The sequence below is a fragment of the Lepidochelys olivacea genome, assembly GCF_965140295.1.
Source record: "Lepidochelys olivacea isolate rLepOli2 genome assembly, chromosome: 26".
In the NCBI taxonomy this organism is placed as follows: domain Eukaryota; kingdom Metazoa; phylum Chordata; order Testudines; family Cheloniidae; genus Lepidochelys; species Lepidochelys olivacea.
In genome coordinates, this window is record NC_140436.1 from 11022185 (window position 1) to 11043031 (window position 20847).

Consider the following 20847-nt stretch of genomic DNA (forward strand, 5'->3'; position numbering starts at 1 on the left):
ATATTAAACACCACATTCTGTTCTGGTTACCTGGTGTGTCGGATAACTGAAGAGGAATGAAAGGATCAGGCATAGCCAGAAGTGGAGGGCTAGTGTCCAGACTCAGAATGTCTTTTGTTTTTTCAGCTGGAGAGGCAGCAAGAAACAAGAGGAGAGAGAGAAAGAAAAGGCAAAAAATGTCAAGCAGAGAAGGTGCAGCACTGAGACACAGATCGATCTTAACAGATTTAAAACCAGGCCTGGGGAAACCAGCTTATTTGATTATGGAAAAAGTTAGTAATAAGACCTCCATGGAGCAGATCCATTGCGCTTTTAATTCATACATCTCGAAGTGCTTTACAAAAGAGCTATTATTCCCATTTCACAGGTGGGGAAACTGAGGCACAGAGCGATGAAGCGACTTGCCCAAGGTCACCCAGCATCGGAGCTAGGAATAAAACCCTACTCTGCTGAACCCCAATCCAGTGCCAAAACCATTGAACCTGACTGCTCCCGCCCCAGAATCCACCCTATTAGGCATCATGTACCTCTCAGTACAGACGTGCTGACAAACGCAAGCCAATTCACTAGCACTCCCTCCTTCGCGCACACTTAAGAGGAAAGAAGGAGGAGAAGAGATGGAAGTTTCCAATCCCTGAGGAAGCACCAACAAAAACTTCTGTGAGGCATGCCCCAAACAAAACAGATCTTAGTGCAGGGAAGAGTCTATGAGGTAGGAAACCTTATAGAGCACAAAAGCCAAAGAGATCCACAGAACAATACCAGTTATTTATTTGTATTGTAGTAGCCCAGATCAGGGCTGTACAAATTGAGGAGAGTTTCTCTCCTCAAGAGCTTACGTTGTGTAGCTAGAAGACGAAAAGGTGGGAGAAGGGAAGTTATTATCCAAGTTGTACTGATGGAGGAAATGAAGTAAAGAAAGAAAAAATCGCCCAATATCTGCGCAGCAGCAGAGATGGGAATTAAACCAAGGTCTCCTGAGTCCCTGTTCAGTGCCTTACCCACAAGACCCTGCTTCCTCTTGTAATATTAATACTAAGCTTGTTCATAACACTTTTCAGCAAAGAATTTCCAATGCTGTAGATTCTCAACCGTGGTCCACCACTTGTTCAAGGAAAGCCCCTGGCACGCCGGGCCAGTTTGTTTACCTGCCGCGTCCGCAGGTTCGGCCAATCGCAGCTCCCACTGACCGTGATTCGTCGCTCCAGGCCAATGGGGACTGCGGGAAGCGGCGCGGGCCGAGGGATGTGCTGGCCGCCCTTCCTGCAGCCCCCATTGTCCTGGAGCGGCAAACCGCAGTCAGTGGGAGCCGCGATCGGCTGAACCTGCGGACGCGGCATGTAAACAAACCGGCCCGGCGCGCCAGGGGCTTTCCCTGCACAAGCGGTGGACCACAGTTGGAACCACTGCTGTAGAGAAAACGTTGAGCCAACACCTCCCAACCCTTCAAAGTGGGAGAATATTCCACTCATACTTGCGTTCAGAGGGCTGAGCAAGCTACAGCGTTATGGGAAATAGGTCTAGAAACTTGTGGCCCAATGGGAATTAAGGACACTTTGTACCTGGAATGACAAGGCCTTATCGGATGTGTGCTAGGGCATTTAAATAATAAACATAGAGGACCAGCACCTCAATTGGTATCTCTGTTAAAGTCGATGCAGCGACACTGATGGAATGGACACCAGCAGCAAATCTGACCCATATTGTGTCGAGTGGCTAGGGAACGTTAACTCACTAAAGCTTCCACAGCTCTCTAGCTAGCAGGTACAAGCCACTGCAAAGCTACTGAGCTCTATTGTAAGCTTCTCTAAGTTCCACTTATATTTAGAAGTCATCTTAAAATGGATTTCTTCGTTTTCTCCTTCTGAGTAATTAAGATTCTAGGGTGATCTAAAATCTGACCCAGCCCCATAGCCCGGTTCTCGGATTAGCACATTACACATGCTCACAGCTAATTTACGATGCAGAATGACTGCCTGCTCTCCTGGAAGCTTGCTGACCCCTGGGGAAGTTTTAATTCAACAAATCCAGTTTTTAAATGGTAAAAAGGTCAGTGCGGAGGCTGGGGTTGAGGGGGGGGCAGGGGGCTGAAATGCTGAGATAAACATTTTGTTTTGGGTTGCTGTGGGTATTTTCCAGGTGCCCCCATGGCTGAAAAAAAAAGTGACAAGACGTGCAGTAGCATCCAGCCAGAGATTTCTGAGCTTGAAGAAACTGGGTTGGGTTTTACTTGAGAGCAAGAGAAACCAAATTTTAACGAGGCCCTGATCCTGCAACAGCTGCCATTTGGGCACCCGCACGGAACCCAGCGGTGCTCCACACCAGGCTCTACGCACCCAGATGTGGTTGCAGGACGAGGTCCTAAGGATTGCTGATCTGTGGAATCCATGCTCATACCGTCAGTTCCCACTTTCTGCATCCACCACGTAGATTACATACTGTACTTAAGCAACCGTGCGCTCCTTCTCTGCGGCAGGGAAAGGTGTTCCCTGCCCACATACTTTTCTTTATCTTTGCTAAGTGCAATCAGCATTTTTCCCTTCATCCCATGGCAGAATGATGGCGTCAGCCTTGCCTCCTTGACAGTCTAGACAAGACTGGTGTGGGGCGGGGAGGTGGGGGAGGAGAATAGGTCTTCAAATATGTAATAGGTTTTCAGAAAGAGGACAGTGATCAATTGTTATCCATGTCCACTGTGGGTAGGCTTAATTTGCAGCAAGGGAGATCTAAAAAAGAAAGATTTTCCTAATATCTAACCTAACTAGAAGTATCATAGAAGATTAGGGTTGGAAGCAGAGGTGAAAGCAAGCTGGTACGGTCTGGTTCGGCGTGCCGGACCAGACCAGCTTCCCCAGGCCAGTGATTTAAAGGGCCCCAGGCTCCAGCTGCTGTGGGGAGCCCCGGGCCCTTTAAATCTCCGCCCATGCCCCGCTGCCGGGCTCCTGGGGTAGCGGCGGCAGGGCTCTGGCGGTGATTTAAAGTGCCCAGGTATTTAAAGGCCCCGCCTCTTCCGGTTGAGGCCATGCCTCTTCCCCTTGCTCAGGACTCTGGAGTACCGTTAAGTCCTTTAAGTTACTTTCACCCCTGGTTGCAAGAGACCTCAGGAGGTCATCTAGTCCAACCCCCTGCTCAAAGCAGCGCCAACCCCAACCAAATCATCCCAGCCAGGACTTTGTCAAGCCGGGCCCTAAAAACCTCTAAGGATGGAGATTCCACCACCTCCCGAGGTAACCCATTCCAGTGCTTCACCACCCTCCTAGTGAAATAATGGTTTCCTAATATCCAACTAAGACCTCCCCAACTTGAGATCGTTGCTTCTTGTTCTGTCATCTGCCACCACAGAGAACAGCCGAGTTCCATCCTCTTTGGAACCCCTCCTTCAGGGAGTTGAAGGCTGCTATCAAATCCCCCCTCACTCTTCTCTTCTGCAGACTAAGTAAGACCAGTTCCCCCAGCCTCTCCTCGTAGGTCATGTGCGCCAGCCCCCTGATAATTTTCGTTGCCCTCCGCTGGACTCTCTCTCCAAGTTGCCCACATCCTTTCTGTAGCGTATATGAAAGCAATGCAACGGGTTACCATGGGAGGTTGTGGAATCTCAGTCATTGGAGGTTTTTAAGGGCAGGGTTAGGCAAACACCCCTCAGGGATGATATAGGTAGATTTAGTCCTGCCTCAGCACGGAGGGGACGGACTAGATCGCCTCTTGAGGTCCCTTCCAGCCCTGTATTTCTAGGGTTCTATATCCCATCATAGCCACTCAAAGTGGAATCACCTGGCACATCTGTCGGATTTCTCTCAAGGAGTCAGACAAGTTTTGACCAACAAATTCCCCTGACCCCAACCGTTCCAGACTACGTCTGAGTATAGAACAGCTACTGTATGATCCATGATGGCTAGTAGGGAGAGGCTCCGACTTTCCTATGGACTTTAAGGAGTCTATTCGGTGTCTAACTTCCCCGAAGAGCTACCTCACGGTGTCCATTCATTGTGTCCATTAGCCAACTGAGATGAACTAAACAAGTTTCCCAGGCTAAGGTCTTCCATCACAGGGCATGCCTTAGTACATGCGTCCCTCCTGCCCTCCTTTTTCACTCAAGGTATCACGTCTGTCCTGTATTTGCCTACTGAGATGCCCAAAGAGGCGACAGTCTGAAGAAACAAGGTCAGTCGAATGGATCTGGGCCTCCGGGGGGCTGCAGAAAAGCCACCGACCACTGGTATTATCTCGAAAGGAGGCCCTTTCAGGGTACGCTCACGTGCTTACCTGATCCGGCTGTAAAGGAAGAGGAAGTGAAAGCATCTGCCTGTGTTGTCGATGGAGCTGGCTGAAAGCCTGGAATCAAGTTCTCTGTGGAGCTACCAAGCTTTTCTGGAGGTTTACCTGAAATTCCAGAATGTCGGGTTACGCTTGACGGTCGCTGGCTCCCATTTTGAAGCTGATCTACTTTTATAAACTTAAAACAGCTTTAAAAATGCCACGGCAGAACATTTACTCATACTGCTTGCAAGCCATCATTTGCACATGAAGCCATGTAGCTTCATCTGTGGGCTGCAGATCTGTATGCAGCAATGTAATGGCTATACCGTGGTAGGCTCATCAGGGCCAGAGCCTACCATCCTTACTCACAGGGAGCACTACCTGAGGCCTTGAGTCATCTCCCTGACCTCACTGAGAGGAAGGCATGAGCAGAGGTGACTGGGGTGGCAGACGAACACTGCATCCTGGAGGGCTTACGTAGGAGGTCACATGCCCAGTAAGAGACAAAGATACTGGATGCACAATGTTAACAGGTTAGTTCTGCGGGTTCTCATGCTCACGAGAGCTCTCTGTAACTGGAGCATTTCAGAAGCCTCTAGCTACTGTCATCTCCCCACCGTTATGCCATTCCCGCTTTTCCAGGTCCAGAAGGGAGCAACGCCAGTCGCTAGCGGACGCCGAAGCTCTCTGGTAAACTCACCGTCACTCAGTTTTGCAAAGTCCTTGTTCAGCAGCTCCTCCGCCGTGAGTTTGGAGAAGTTATCGTCATCGAACGGGTTCCACGTGGAGACGTCCGGTGGGTTGTAGACATTCTGCTGCGAGGTCCTAGGGGAGCCGGATGGTGTTGTGGATGCAGACCTAGAAGCATCCCCCCCAACCAAAACATGGATGTTAGTAACCAGGCAAGTCAACAGGAAATTTTCTGAGCGCAACTGGATGAAGGGGTTGCTTGAGATGGTAGGTGGTGGGGCTCAACAACCTTGGGGCTCACTTCCAGTTTATGTCTTGTTATTAAAGCACATGCTTCAGCCAGCCACCAGCAGCGGCCAGGAAGGGATTTTCCCTGCCCGCCCCTCCCATGTGTTCTGGGAAATTTTTTGATCTCCTTCCTATGCAGCATCAGAGATGGCCACGGCTGGAGATGGGACACTGGGCGAGATGGGTCCAGGCTCTGCGGTGGCACAGAGCATTCTCTGTCTCAAGTGTCAGCTGGCTGGTTCTCGCTCACTTGCTCAGGGTCTCACTGATAATCATGTATGGGGTCGGGGAAGAAATTTCCCCCCAGGTCAAATCGGCAGTGATCTTAGGGGCCTCTTGACTTCTCCTCCAGCATCTGGGTACATCCCATTTAATCATTTTCCTGCCATTGAGGGGCCTTGAGCACTGGTGCACCTTAATCCCGCCTATTCTCTGTCTGTGGCACATAATAGTTTAGTCTCCTAACGGTCTTGTTTCCATCGGTGGGTTTAGTGAGCAGGTGCTGAATGGTATTGGTGGCCTGAGACATACAGAAGATCAGCTAGAGGACCTAGTCCTCCCTTCCGGCCTTAAACTCTGACTCCCTGCAATGGAGGTGGTCAGCCCAGATGATCATAATGGTTCCTTCTGGCCGTAACATCCATGAACTTTTTGCCCGAGTTGCTTTTCCTTTTAACTCACACTATGCGCGTCCCCCAACCCAAGTCACAGCCAGGTCCTTGACAACCTTCATAAGAACCGGCATTAATCTGGTATCCTGGAAATAGCTGAGAGACCACAAAACAAGGGGTGGGAGGGAACAACAGGGCATTAATCCGACAGCTGCACCGTGGGCGCTGGCGGTGAGGGGTTGGGGAAGACGGGCAAACAACAGAGTAAACAAAACGGTGGGAGCCAAGCACTCCCATGGACTCCAGGGCTTGCACCTACACTGTTCTATTTAGAGTTCAGTGATGCAGGGACTGGGTTCGTCTGACCTGCCCGTGCAGTGCCTAGTGTACTACTCACACCGGGGAGACAGACAGACACGTATTAGGGCCCCTGTGCTCTTAGAGCAGAGGTTTTCAAACCATGGGGGGCACGGAGGAACATTTGGGGGGCCCGCAGCAATGCCAGGAAGCTTGTGCCAGCCCCACACGGCCACCTCCATCCCTGACTCACCTCAGTGGGCCAGCACCAACACCTGCCACAGCCAGGCAGATTTCCACTCCCAGCAGCCTCCGTGCCCCGGTTCGGCCCCCAGAGACCATTGCACATGCCCTCCCCCACCCTGAAAACCCGAGGCGGGGGGCAGTAATTGGCCCTGCCCTAACAGTGCAGCCTGGCCCGCTGCTGAAGAAACCTTGGCTTTATCAGTCAGTTAGTATCTGTGTATTTGAAACTTCCAGATGTAGGTAAATTAAAGCAGCGTTAAGGTCTTTGTTAGGTTTATGAGTAGGCTATCAAGTATACTTTTGCATGCGTCTATTTTTGTCTGGGTTTGCAGGATGTGGGGGCTCAACCAAAAATTATAACTCAAAAGGCAAACGTCGCTTCCTTAGGGAACCCTGTCGAAATGCTGTATTGTAACATGCAATAAAAAACTGTATCCAACACGCTATGTGGCAGCCTCCAGATTTTACAGGTTTGATGGTACGGATGAAACAGAGCAGATTCTTTGCTGCATGCGCCGTGTTCATAATGTCGGTCAAAGGATTGCTGGGGTCCCATGCAAAGCAAGATCCAGAAGCTACTGATAACCTTCTTGCCCACCGCGTAGTCCATCGGGGGCAGGGGTCCCAGTTTGCTTGGCACATCGAGAGAGCCGAAGCAGTTGGGATTTTCTCCTTCTCTGGGCAAGGAAGAGGCTTTGGGGCATGGCAGGGGCGGGAGGTACGAAACTGGGGTTCCCAGATGGGCTGACTCAATCTCACTTGCTGTTTGTCCAACTGTTGAATGGAATGCCCAGAATCTCCCCCCCCCCCAAATCACAAAATTAACAGCCACCTACTTGGACTTGTTGAGACTGGCCTCAGCAGCAGCCGCCTGCAGGAGCTGGGTAGATTTGCTGACCGGGACCCCGAAAACCGCGCTGTGCGTCACGTCGCTCAGAATCCTCCTGTGTCCCGCACGCTGAGTCTTGGGGGAGGAGGGAGGGGTGAGGGAGCCCAGCTTTTGCCCCTGGACAGCTGAAGGCGGTGTTGTTTGAGGCTTTTGCTGTTGTCTTATCGGGGCCTGCTTCTAGGAAGGGAAGCAAATGTACAAGCTACTCCTCCACGAACAATGGCTGTGTTTGAAGCATTACTGTAGTCCAGGGCCCTGACCTCACACAGCACAACAGAATAGGGGAAAACTCAAAGAGCCTCACTGACCTACAGTATTACGGTCCCATTTAACCATAATCACAAGTGACAACACTTTCCTTAGCTGCGCTGGTGCTCTGGGAGGGAAGATGGATTCAGCGTGTGCTGCTAAAAGAGAAATGGCAGCCACCACGTAACGAGGCATAACGGTTCACAACCAGGGCAGAAAAATTCTCACCAGAGAGGCCAAAAGTCTTGTCGGCTGGGCGGACGGGTTAGAGGTTGTAGCGGGAACAGGATTAAGGAGCAAAATATCTGTGAGTGCTAGCTGTTTAAACAGGGGCTGGAGCCCCATGGATTTAATGGGATTTCCACAGAAACCTTGGATGTAATAGTTTCTTCACAGCTCAGGATACAAAATTTCTTCCAAAACACAAACCAGCCACATGTTTCAAGCCCCCATCCCCAGGTTGTCAGTGAGTATAGAACCCAGAACCTCCAACACGGAAACCCACAGCCGAGCACTTGAGTTAAAGGAACAACTCGATTAGCTGGTAGCAGAGGCGAGCTCTTATCTTCTGTGGCTCAGACAGTGGGGGGATACAGGACATAGCCAGCATGACACAAAACTGTCCTTCAGCTGTGGGAACCAACACTATTAAACATAACCAGAGTACACAGAGCTTGACCAAGGAACAAGGAAGGGCTGGACAGGAGGGAGTGGGGTAACAAAGTGTGTGAAAGGTCTTAACAGCCAGAGGGGAAGGAACTGCATAGGGAGGTTCAAGGGTGTAATGCCAGTCCCTAATGTTTTCGATACAAAAATTGAAGACAGGATGGGTCCATTCTGAAGCCTTTGAAATGAGAACTTCAAAAGGTTTCAGAGAAGTAGTTTCGTTTTCTGACCGCCTCACTCCTGCGAGATACATATACATGTACACCCACTAAAAAGACTGTGGTGTTAAATAATCGTCCGATTTGTCACCACTTGGTTTCTAAGTCAGCCTGCCAAGCGTGACTTCACGATCCAGCTGTAGCTCAATCCCCATTTTAAAAAGGGAAAAAACTGGAGTGTGGAAAGAGATGGGAAGTCTGTCTATTTTATTCCCCAAGTCTGGGCATTTCTGTTCTGCCTCTGCTCCAGTATGCAGCAGCATCTTGGTCCATCTTCAAACCAGGAAAGAGACATTTCCCTCTGTTCCTCTGGAACACACACCACGCACACCCAGCATGGAGTTTGATTGCTGCAGGGTCACATGTGGAAGGCAATCAAGAGCAATCTTTTCCTTCACCTGCTTCATTTTAAGCCTCGAATTGCACTACAGTGAGAAATGGGTTGGTCTTGACCATTTCCAATGCACCCACCTTATGTCGTTCTCTGTAGGTACAGTAAAACAGTGTACTCAGGGAGGGAAGGGCTGTACTGAAATCTCGGCAGAAACATACATGGCTCGTAATATCAAAAAACTTTATGCAACATGAAAAGGCCTTGTCAGGGCCACGCCTGGCATTCTCTGCCAAAAGAGCCAGCTACGGAGAGATGTCGTCTCACTGCTCATTTTTAAAATGAGACACTTAATGCTTTTTCCTGGTTGCTGTAGGAATGGGAACTGCCGTGTATTTAGCCTTTTGGGGGATGGGGGGGAATTTTCACACTGGATTGTTTTATTAAAGTTAAGATTTTCACGTAATTGAATTGTGTCAAAGGATCTCCAGGCACCTTCAGAAAGGCTCTTTAATAAGTCTCAGGAATTTACTCCTCTAAGAGGAGTGGAATCATTCATAGATAAAAAGGCCAGAAGGGACCACTGTGATCTAGTCTGACCGCCTGTATAATGTAGGCCAGAGAACGCCCCAAAAGAATTCCTAGAGCAGAGACTCCTGATTTTGGATGCTTCTGTTGGCAGATGCCCAAGTTCATGGCCCGTGTTTACTAGATGATCACAATGGTGCCTTCCTGCCTTGGAATCTAGCAATCTACGACTCCTTAAAATGGACTGATTTTCAGGGAGTGTTTAGCACCTGCCCCCTGGGGAGAATACAAGAACAAAAAACACCCCCACACCCATGTCCCTAAAGCATCCATTTGGGCACTCAATTCTAGTCACTTTTGACAATCTTTGCTTCAGAGACGAATGCTGGCACATTTTGCGGGGGACAGCGCTACCCACTGACCTTGGTCAGCCCACTCCAGGAGAGAACACATCAGTTTTATGCCATACGTTAGCATTACCTCTGCATAAACATGTCTCGACGACCTTGTAGGGAAAACCCTTCGCCGGCTCCTCATGGGGCACATTGTTCAACCAGATTTTCAGAGCAAGGGGCTAAGAGTCAGGAATCCTGCGCTCTGCTCTAATCTCAGATAGTAACCCCCCCTGCTGTCATAGCGGTTTACCTCACAAAGTTGTAACGACAGTATCCTCACACCCTCCTGTGAAGCAGGGCCGTGCAATTACCCCTACCGTACAGAGGGGGAAACTGTGGCACAGAAAGCTTCAGTGATTTGCTGTGCCACCGACACTCTCTGCGACTTGGGCAAGGAACTGAACTCAGGTTTCCCAAGTCCCAGGTTTGTGCCCTCCTCACTGGGTCCTCTTTCCTCTCCTGACTTGCAGTATCGATCTCTGTGCTGCAGTTCCACCCCCCTCCCACATCAGTGACAAGCATGTGATGCCTCTCATGCAGGGTTGAGCAGCTTTGCCATATGTATTCAGGGACACTTAATGCAGGTTACGTCTATTCTGTACGAGAGAGGGAAAGTTATTCTCCTCCCTTCTCTCAGCTCAACCTACACCGCTCTAAACTTCAGCACACCCAGGAGGCAGTTTCCACAGAGAATCCAGCACCCTCTGGTCGGGAAAAGCCCAAACAAAACCTGTCTCTTGGAAAGCACCTTAGAAGCAGCAAGACGGGCTCCCACAGCTAGAGCTTGGTACCAAGTACTGGAGTTGGAGGCCTCCTGAGAATGCCTTATTCCCTCACCCCTCTGGGCTGAATCCTGGGGGACACAGAACCGGGATTACGTCCCCCACTCAACTAGCCAGGCAGGTCGCGAGCTGGGTCTGGGCCCGGGAAGCGCTTAGCGTTCCTCCAGGGAGGAGCACTTACACTGCACTTTCAGTCCTCCCCCTCCCCACCACTCACTCCCTTCTCTGCCGCTTTCAAGGCCTGGCAGGTTCTTACCACTTGCTCCTGCCCAGGTGCGGGCTGGGCTGCAGCCTGCGGCTGGGGCGGCATTGGAGCCTGTTGCTTTGGTGGAGCCGCCGCGACCGCCGTCTTCTGCTGCATGGCTGCCTGCTGGGCGATCAGCTGCTGCTGGTAAAAGTTCTGCATCAGTTGCTGCTGCGCCGGCGCCCCCTGCTGGATCACTGGAAATGGCGACACCGCCGGCTGTGGCATCACTGGGTACTGCAGGGCCGTGACAGACATGGAGAGCCACGGCAATTGGGGAAATAAAAACAAGCCATGACGACTTCGAGGCCGTCTGCGAAGGGCTACTAGGAAACTGGAGTTGTGCCCTAAAACGTAGAAACCTTTTCTATTCCTTCCCACCTTTATCAAATGTTAAAGAGATGAAGGTCTCCTCTTTCCTTGTCTGGCGGGTATCTTCATGGCAGGACCCTGAGTCAACACACCCACCTGTTCAAGTTTAAGAAAGGCTTCCCTCGACCACGTGTCAATCAGGCGTTAGGCTTATACGGAGGTTATATTGGGTACAGGCTTATACGGAGGTTACATTGGGTACACTTACACAGCAAAGGAAAGCCTGCAGCTGGCCTGTGCCAGCCGACTCAGGCTCACGATGCTTGGACTTGGACCCACCTTGCAGGGTCCCACAGCTTGGGCTCTAGCCCCAAAGTCTACATAGCACTGAAACAACCCTGCTAGCCTGACTTGGCTAGCACAGGCCAGTTGCAAGTGTTTAGTTGCTGTATAGACATATTCAGCATAAACATCCCTTCCCCTGTTTAGCAGTCAGGCCCGGTCTTGAATGGGGAGTTTTGCACCTGCACTGGGCCCCATTTGACATTAAACGTACTGTGTCTATAGCACGGGTAATTACAGCTACTTTGTCACAGAGTATGAGAGTAGAATTAAACACATATCGCTTGGCCAAAGGACAAGCCAACGGGACTATACCACTCCATCGGTAGCTGCTTAGATTGCAAGCAGCAGCCTTGAGTCAACGGATGGGTGCTTTTCTCATGCTGGGTCGAATGACAGCAATTGTACATCAAAACACCCCACTGTTCAGATGGACTAATGCGATTTGTTCGGTGAATTATTGGTGAACTTTTTCTGGCTAGTTACGGAAGTGGGTGATTGGCGGAGAAAGATCTTCCAGTGTTGTATGCAGTGATGTTATAGCCGTGTTGGTCCCAGGAAGTTAGAGACACAAGGTGGGCGAGGTCATCTCTTTTAGTGGACCAACCTCTGTTTGTGAGAGAGAGAGAGAGAGACAGACATGCTTTTGAGCTTGCATGGTGCTTAACACAGACCAGAAGACTAGCTGTGTGTGGCTTGAAAGTTGTCTCTCTCTCACCAGTGGAAGTTGGTCCAATAAAAGATATTCCCTCACTTACCTCATCTCTCTAGTTGGAAGAGAGACTTTCCCAAAATGGTGCAATCAATTGACCAGTAAATCAGTGTGCAGCATTAGCAGTCGCCGTGCTATGGAAAAGTGACACGTAAGGCCAAGACAAGGTCCTGCCGCTGGAGGTCATGAAGACCATCACAGCGCTTTTTTGGCAGAGTCCCAACTTCACTAATTCCAAGCAGCCTACTTAAGAATTCCCCTGGTCTGTTGGGTAGGGCTCTGGCCTTGGCAGCAGACGACCTAGGTTCTGTCCCCAGCTCTGTCAGTGCTGGGACACCCTGGGCAACTCACTTTGCCTCTCTGTTCCTCATCCTGCCTCCCACCCTTTGCCTGTTTAGCCTGTAAACTCTTCAGGGCTGTTCCCCGCTCAGCTACACAGCACAACCCAATGAGGCCCTGATAGCAGCTGATGACTCAAGGCACTAACAATCGAAAAGAGAAGAAAGAAACCTCCTCGTTCCTCTCACACTTTTGTGCCTCTGCTGAGAACAGGTTGGAGACATTTGAACTTGCCACCTTGTGGCACCGTGGCCTAGCACGGGCGCTGGACGCACGGAGAAGCGGCCATGCTTACCTGCTGGGCTTGCATCATCTGCTGTTGCAATAGCTGCTGCTTCAGGAAGAGCTGCTGCTGCTGAGGAGGGGTGGCCTGCGGCTGAGTAGAAGGGACTGGCGACGGGGCTACTGGGGTCTGCTGAGGAGCGGGCGGCTGCTTGGGCTGGGGCTGAGGGGCAGGCTGTGGTTGAGCTTGCGGAGGGGGCGCTTTAGGCTGCTGAACGCTTGCAGGAAGGGCGGGCTGGCCACTACCCAAAGCAGCAGGGCCTGCCACTAAGAGGGGAAAGACAACGTAAGTAGAGATCAGAGCATGCAAAGGTCCTGCTGCCTGGCAGAGCTCCAGCAGGGTCCAGGAACAATGAATCATAGAATCTCAGGGTTGGAAGGGACCCCAGAAGGTCATCTAGTCCAACCCCCTGCTCAAAGCAGGACCAATTCCCAGTTAAATCATCCCAGCCAGGGCTTTGTCAAGCCTGACCTTAAAAACCTCTAAGGAAGGAGATTCTACCACCTCCCTAGGTAACGCATTCCAGTGTTTCACCACCCTCTTAGTGAAAAAGTTTTTCCTAATATCCAACCTAAACCTCCCCCACTGCAACTTGAGACCATTACTCCTCGTTCTGTCATCTGCTACCATTGAGAACAGTCTAGAGCCATCCTCTTTGGAACCCCCTTTCAGGTAGTTGAAAGCAGCTATCAAATCCCCCCTCATTCTTCTCTTCTGCAGGTTAAACAATCCCAGCTCCCTCAGCCTCTCCTCATAAGTCATGTGTTCTAGACCCCTAATCATTTTTGTTGCCCTTCGCTGGACTCTCTCCAATTTATCCACATCCTTCTTGTAGTGTGGGGCCCAAAACTGGACACAGTACTCCAGATGAGGCCTCACCAATGTCGAATAGAGGGGAACGATCACATCCCTCGATCTGCTCGCTATGCCCCTATTTATACATCCCAAAATGCCATTGGCCTTCTTGGCAACAAGGGCACACTGCTGACTCATATCCAGCTTCTCGTCCACCGTCACCCCTAAGTCCTTTTCCGCAGAACTGCTGCCGAGCCATTCGGTCCCTAGTCTGTAGCTGTGCATTGGGTTCTTCCGTCCTAAGTGCAGGACCCTACACGTATCCTTATTGAACCTCATCAGATTTCTTTTGGCCCAATCCTCCAATTTGTCTAGGTCTTTCTGGATCCTATCCCTCCCCTCCAGCGTATCTACCACTCCTCCCAGTTTAGTATCAGTATCATGCTTACACTCGGCCTCCCCTGAGAGAAGAGTCCTCAAGAGAGGGAGCATCCTATTGTTCTTCAGGAGCATCCCAGGGGGATGTAATAGGGAATTGTATCCCTGGCTATAGAATGGTTCCAAAAATCCATAGGTTCTCAGCTAGGCTGTCTCGAGTCTCAGAGCAGGTCAGACAGCACCAATGATTTTCACAGGAAATTTAGGGTTTTTGGAAGTTTCCTGTGAAAAAGTCCGTTTGACAAAGGAAAAAAAAAAAAAAAAAAAAAAAAAAAAAAAGGAGTACTTGTGACACCTTACAGACTAACCAATTTATGTGAGCATGAGCTTTCGTGAGCTACAGCTCACTTCATCGGATGCATACTGTGGAAAATACAGAAGATATTCTTATACATACAAGCCTTGAAAAAAAATGGGTGTTTACCACTACAGAAGGTTTTCTCTCCCCTCACAAACCCACTCTCCTGTTGGTAATAGCTTATCTAAAGTGATCACTCTCCTTACAATGTGTATGATAATCAAGGTGGGCCATTTCCAGCACAAATCCAGGTTTTAAGGAGAGTGATCACTTTAGATAAGCTATTACCAACAGGAGAGTGGGTGGGTGGGTGGGGGGGGGGCCTGGATTTGTGCTGGAAATGGCCCAACTTGATTATCATACACATTGTAAGGAGCGCGATCACTTTAGATAAGCTATTACCAGCAGGAGAGTGGGGTGGGAGGAGAGAAAACCTTTTGTAGTGGTAAACACCCATTTTTTCAAGGTTTGTATGTATAAGAACATCATCTGCATTTTCCACAGTATGCATCCGATGAAGTGAGCTGTAGCTCACGAAAGCTTATGCTCCGATAAATTGCTTAGTCTCTAAGGTGCCACAAGTACTCCTTTTCTTTTTGCGAATACAGACTAACACGGCTGTTACTCTGAAAGAAAAAAAAGTTTCCAAAAACACACACACACACACACACAAAGCGTTTATATGTTACTGTCAATTGAAAAAAAACTTTACCAAAGTATTTTCAAGATTTCATTTAAAAAAAAAAAAACCCAAACAAAAACTACAAACTGTTGGCCAGGATCAAAGAGTTCTGCAAAAAGTTTTGGTGGCTACAAAAACAACACACACTTTTTTCCTCCCCACTGAAAAAGGTACCAGCTAGCTCTAGTTCGGAGACTAAACTTCCTTAGAAGCCTGTTCAATTTCTGTAGGACTATCGGTTCTCTGTACTCGGTTCTACAGAATTTTTGCCATAGGACTGAAGTGTTGGAATGAATTTTATTAGGCAAATTCAAGGAGTTTCTGAGCATGCTCAGGTTCTGTTCTGTGGATTTTGTAAGGCGGCCACGACTCACCTTGTGGTTGGATGACTGCTTGGGCTGTGGGCCTCTTTCTAGGGGTGAGGGCTGGCTGAATAGGCAGAATTCCAGGGTTGGGTTGGGTCTGTCCTGCTTTAGGCCTCTGACGTGGAGCTATGGATGTTTCCATTGGAGGAATGGGATCAGTCAGCCTGGGTTGGGGGAAAAACAAAACAAAAACATGAATAGAAGATAAACTGCTTCCAATTAGCTGCTTGAATGAAAAGTGTTTTACTGGGCTACTGACCACCATGGACAGGAATTCCCAAGGCAGGACACTGCTATGGTTACATAGGTCTGACAGACATAAGGTAACCATAAATCAGAGCCATCTACATCAAAAGCCCATTTGCTCCTTTGCCTTACTTAATGGGAATCTAAGAACTAAATTTACCTGCAAAGTTCAGGCAAACCAACATTCTAGCCCAGTGGCCAGTAATAACAAGATTATTCTGTAAAAATACTATTACTTAATAACAGGTTTCAGAGTAGCAGCCGTGTTAGTCTGTATTCGCAAAAAGAAAAGGAGGACTTGTGGCACCTTAAAGACCAAATAAATTGGTTAGTCTCTAAGGTGCCACAAGTACTCCTTTTCTTATTACTTAATACTTACACAGTGCTTTTATCAGTAGATACTGAAGTGTTTTACCAAGGTCAGAGAGTATCGTTATTCCCACTTTAAAGGGGAGAGTAAATGAGGCCAACAGAGGAAGGGACTTGCCCAAGGTCACCAAGCCAGGCAGTGGCAGAGAAGGGAACAGACACTGTACCTCCTGATTCCCAATCTGCTGCTTTACCTGGTTTGCGGAACTCCCTCCATGACCATGCAAACTGGGCAGGCTAGCACATAGCATTGCTCTGACTGTTGCCAACAGTGCTTAAGTAGCAAGTGAATAATCAAAGTGAAAGACACACACTGGAGCAAATATACATGAGTCATTCCTACGGAGGCTACTGCAAGTCATTTGGAAGTTGAAACAAATGCACTCGCAAAATTAATCCAGCACGTTCATTTTGCCTGCTCTTGTGATTATGGCTTTTCATCTTGCTGGACAGCTGGAACTTGTCAAAAATCACTTAATGCATTCAAAATGTTTGACACAACATACTATTTAAATTTGGACTTTTTATAGATTTATGGAAGAGCAGATGAAGGGCATAATGAATTCGCTTTATGGCAGCTGGCATCCTCCAGCAGAACTATATAGATTGGCATCTTAAAAAGTACTCTTAATGAACTGTCTTGGCTTCAACCAAAGTATCAGGTACTATACATTTCCCTTCATATTTATCATCCCATAATAATGCAAACCCACAGGGCACTATTGTGCCATGCAGCGCTCAAGACATCTTAATGTCTTTCAGTATTTTTTTTGATCACTGAGCTAGATAAGAAATTACTCTATTATTATTGAAGCTCGGGTATAAAAAAAAAAATACTACTAAGGGCAACTTCTGGGGCTAATTGCCAGTAGGTAGAGGACATCACAAGATTCAGAGTAACAGCCGTGTTAGTCTGTATTCGCAAAAAGAAAAAGGAGTACTTGTGGCACCTTAGAGACTAACCAATTTATTTGAGCATGAGCTTTCGTGAGCTACAGCTGAAGTGAGCTGTAGCTCATGCTCAAATAAATTGGTTAGTCTCTAAGGTGCCACAAGTCCTTCTTTTCTTTTTGCGACATCACAAGAGGCATTCTTTCAGAGTCTGATTGTTATCTACATAGGGCTATGAATATACTAGTCACTCTGCAGTAAATATAAAAGATGTACTCAGGGCCCTGAAGAGTTTACAGTCTGATCCGAGTCATGACAGAACGAACAAGGCTATCAGAACGTCAAGGAGCAGAAAAAACACATGCATTACAGCAATATGCTCCCTATGTGGTAGATTCTCAGTCCCTGGCAGACTCCAGATCTTTGCTGATTGTCATCCCAAGAGATGTTCTAGCTCCAGCAGAAGCACTGGGTGAAGTTGTCAGGCCCATGTTTTGCCGGAGGTCAGACTAGATCATACTGGGTCCTCCTGGCCTTAAAAAAAAAAAAAAAAAAAAAAATCTACCGAAGTTGATGTGGTTGCTCTGCAGGTTTATACTCCGGGGGCCTCACCCAAAGGCCACTGAAGTAAAGAGGAGTCTTTCTACTCATTTCAATAGGCTCTGGATAAAGCCCTTAGTAGGGATGCTGCAGTACAGACTGAAAGCTTTGGCATATGGACTTCAAGCTGTTACACTGAAACAGTGCCATTAGTTTACAAAATCTAGCAACTGACTTAGACGCAGCATTGTGCGTACGAGGAAAGAACTCTTTCATCTTGCCATTTGCTGTCTTTCACTTTAATGGGCATTTTTGTTTTAAATTACAAGTCCCAGGATCACAGTATAAACCTCAAACTATTTCTACCAGGTGAGCCAAATGAGAACACTTGTGGTTTTTTTTTTTTAATGGAAACAGTTCAAAATCTGAAAAGACACAGATGAAAAGAGAAAGATGTAAAAGACAGATGCTCTTACCTGGCCTTTGGCTGGCTCTTTTTTGCAGCTGCTTCACTAGCTTTCACTGGTTCTGGGAGCTTAGCAGGCAGTGGAGAATTCTGAAAATCCAAAAACCACTGGGTTTACTACACAAAGTAGAAACCATGCAGGATTGTAGATAAAGTTTGCAAAAGAGCCGCAGCAAAGTCAATGGGATTTAGGATCCTAAATCAGTCAAATTAGCTCATTTTTCAAAAATGACAACTATCACATCATTAATGGCCTAGGGAAATAGAGCATGGAAACCCTTCCAATGTTAAAAACGACAGACAACCTTGTAAATCAGGACCAAGTCAATTTTGTAGTGTCTGGTTACCGTTTGTGGAATTTGAACACAAATATACAAACAGAAGGTTGACATGACACAAATGGGTATTTTAAAAAGTAACCAATATAGATTAATGAATAAAATTTGTTAATATTTGTATGGAAACTTCATACATACTAACTATGACAAAATAAAAAGTTGGAAATATGCTCCAAACAAGAGAAATGTAATCAGAAGCGGAATGGAAAAACCAGGAAGGTCTCCAAACCATTATCTTTAGGCGACTGGATAAAAGTTTTGTACCACCCAAATATTCTTAACACAGTATAAAGCACCTGTAAACCACAGTTTTGAATTGGATTCTAACAAGATATACTAAATAACATCATCAGATGACTATTACATTTACTGTACATTTTAAATGGAATGTGGCTAATCTTAGTTAACCAGGCTATAGCCACAAACCCAACTGCAGTACAGATTACATACGCGATGAAGAATTCGCCTGGAAATCAGTTTCACAAGCATGGTCTAGTTTGCCATGTACACATACACCTCTACAGAAGGTCCCCATGACAGCCTCGTACTGGTAAACCAGGCATGGTAGTAAATAAGTGATTTGCAAGGGCTGGCGTTGGGGTTTCCCCACACACGCACACACCATAGGGAGTGGAGAACCAAACCAAACCAAAAAACCAGCATACGCTTCTGTTCATTATAGGCCTGGGAACCCACGGATGCAATAGGCCGGTTTTCCTAATTTTCAGGGTCGCCCCCATTTTTCACACGAATGACTGTAGCACCGCCCATGGTTTGTCTAGTAGCCCTGCAAGACTTCCATTACTACTTACACTCATGTAAACACCAGGAGTACGTAGTCATTTAATGTTGCTTAAGTATCAGCTGGAAAAGATGAAGGCCTAAATTTTCTAGAGGAACTACCGATTTTTGGGGGACCCTAACTTGAGCCACCACCGAAGGGTCTGATTAATCGCTTTGGAAAGTTTCAACCTAAATGCGTGAAGAGACCGAATCGATTCTGAAACGTAGCTATACTGTGAACTTCCCCACCTCCCTCACACCTGCAACGAGCAGGCTTCCAATACCCACGGAACAAAAACATGGGCAGCATCCCAACCCTTCCCCACACACCCCACCTCCCAATACCACAAGACATTAATGAAGAGAGAGTCATTGCAAGTGTAGTGCAATACACAGAAACCGCCCCCCTACACCACCCTCTTGTACTTTGCTGCAACGTTCTTGGAATCCCCAGGCTGTCCTCTTTCTGGGTTCAATCATTGCGACCTGCCTTTGTTCCTGTCCCAAAACTGAAGTGCACATAAAAGAAGGGCACTTAAATGCATCCCCCCCTTCTCTCCTTCCAAGAGAGATGTTTGCACTGCCTCCTTTGATAACACTCAGCTGGAGAGCATTTGCTGATTTTTCTTGGGCCTGTAGATCCAAACCTCCAGAGATTTAGCCTTCCTAGCCTCCCGCATTTTCACATCATACAGAAGCTGTCAAATCTCATCACCCCTTCTGCTGTTGCTGCTTTTAGACATGGTGATGGATGGATGCCACCATGAAAACAGCAAAATTACTTCCTTCCATGCACTTTACTAGTTATCTTCCCCAGAAAGTGTTTAATCTACCATCTACCTGTATTGCTCACTAGGTACGACGTGTCCTGTCCTTTGTGCAAGTACTGATTCCTAGTGGTCTCAGACAAGCAATCTGCCATTCTTATACCCCAGAGCCACAAACTAAGCAATGGGTTTCTCCAGCAGCCTAAATTAAATGGAGATAAGGAATAATAGCGCAAAGAACCTTCAGATGGATTCAAGCCCCAACTCCACTGAAAGGGTCCATGGTCACTCACCTGTACATTTGGAACGGGGCACTCCCTCTTTGTTAACTTGAATGCAAAGTAAGAGACCTGGTAAATATCAGGTCTCTTGTCAGGGTCTGGTTCAAGCATATACCCTAAAAAAAGAAAAAAAAAAATCATCATCAGAAGACTTGGGTGCCGAATATTAGAAGATGCAGATTCATGGATAATCATGTAGCTCATGTCTGCCATATATGCACATGGTACATGAGCCACACCTTCCAGGTCAAGTTTGGATTGCAAGACAACAAATCTTTAACAGGCATCAAGAGACTGTGTACTTAATGTACTTATTCTGCTGCAATTGTATGGATTCTACACATATAGACCCAAGTACCAAATCTTGCACTGGACCCGATGGGGTTATACAGCGTACATATCGTGGCTCAGAGCGTCCAAGAAGCCTTTAATCGCAATCATGGAGCCTCACTGAAGGCAATAGCAAGGTTCTTTTTGACATCAGTGGGAACAGGAGCAGCCGCAGTTCCTTCATTAAAATACCAAGTCAGTTTACTTTCCTAAACAAGCCAAGGCAAGCATATTCACCTACCAATGGAAGTTTTAAATGGTGCACCGACAGTAAAAGTCAGCAGACTTCTTGGTGTGTCCTTGGGCCAAGTTACTTCCCCTGTCTATAATTCAGTTCTCCAACTGTAAATCAGGGATATAGATACTTTCTCCTACCCTTTATTTCGGCTCTTTAGATAGTAAATTGTTTGGAGCAAGGACCAGCTGTTGCTGTGCGTATGTATAGCAGCTGGCACAGAGCGCTGATCTCAGTTGAGGCTTCTAGTCCCTACAATGACGACAACAGAAAACTTTCTAATGCTCTACACATCTCTGCCTGAGAGAGTAGCTGAAGGACAAACATCTGCACAGACTTGTCCC

At 47.7% G+C, this 20847-nt stretch overlaps 1 protein-coding gene across 1 annotated transcript in view; it reads right to left on the bottom strand.

Annotated features, from left to right (window-relative positions):
• The window catches only part of AAK1 (AP2 associated kinase 1), a 114589-nt gene that overhangs the window by 20496 nt on the left and 73246 nt on the right, over positions 1-20847 (bottom strand). Inside the window, exons 9-17 of the mRNA XM_084615275.1 lie at positions 19951-20054; positions 17780-17859; positions 15267-15421; positions 12692-12945; positions 10704-10928; positions 7226-7455; positions 4958-5115; positions 4264-4380; positions 31-126 (exon numbers count right to left, since the gene is read on the bottom strand). Of these exons, the coding sequence (XP_084471401.1) occupies positions 31-126; positions 4264-4380; positions 4958-5115; positions 7226-7455; positions 10704-10928; positions 12692-12945; positions 15267-15421; positions 17780-17859; positions 19951-20054 (1419 nt within the window). The remainder of the gene's footprint in view (positions 1-30; positions 127-4263; positions 4381-4957; positions 5116-7225; positions 7456-10703; positions 10929-12691; positions 12946-15266; positions 15422-17779; positions 17860-19950; positions 20055-20847) is intronic.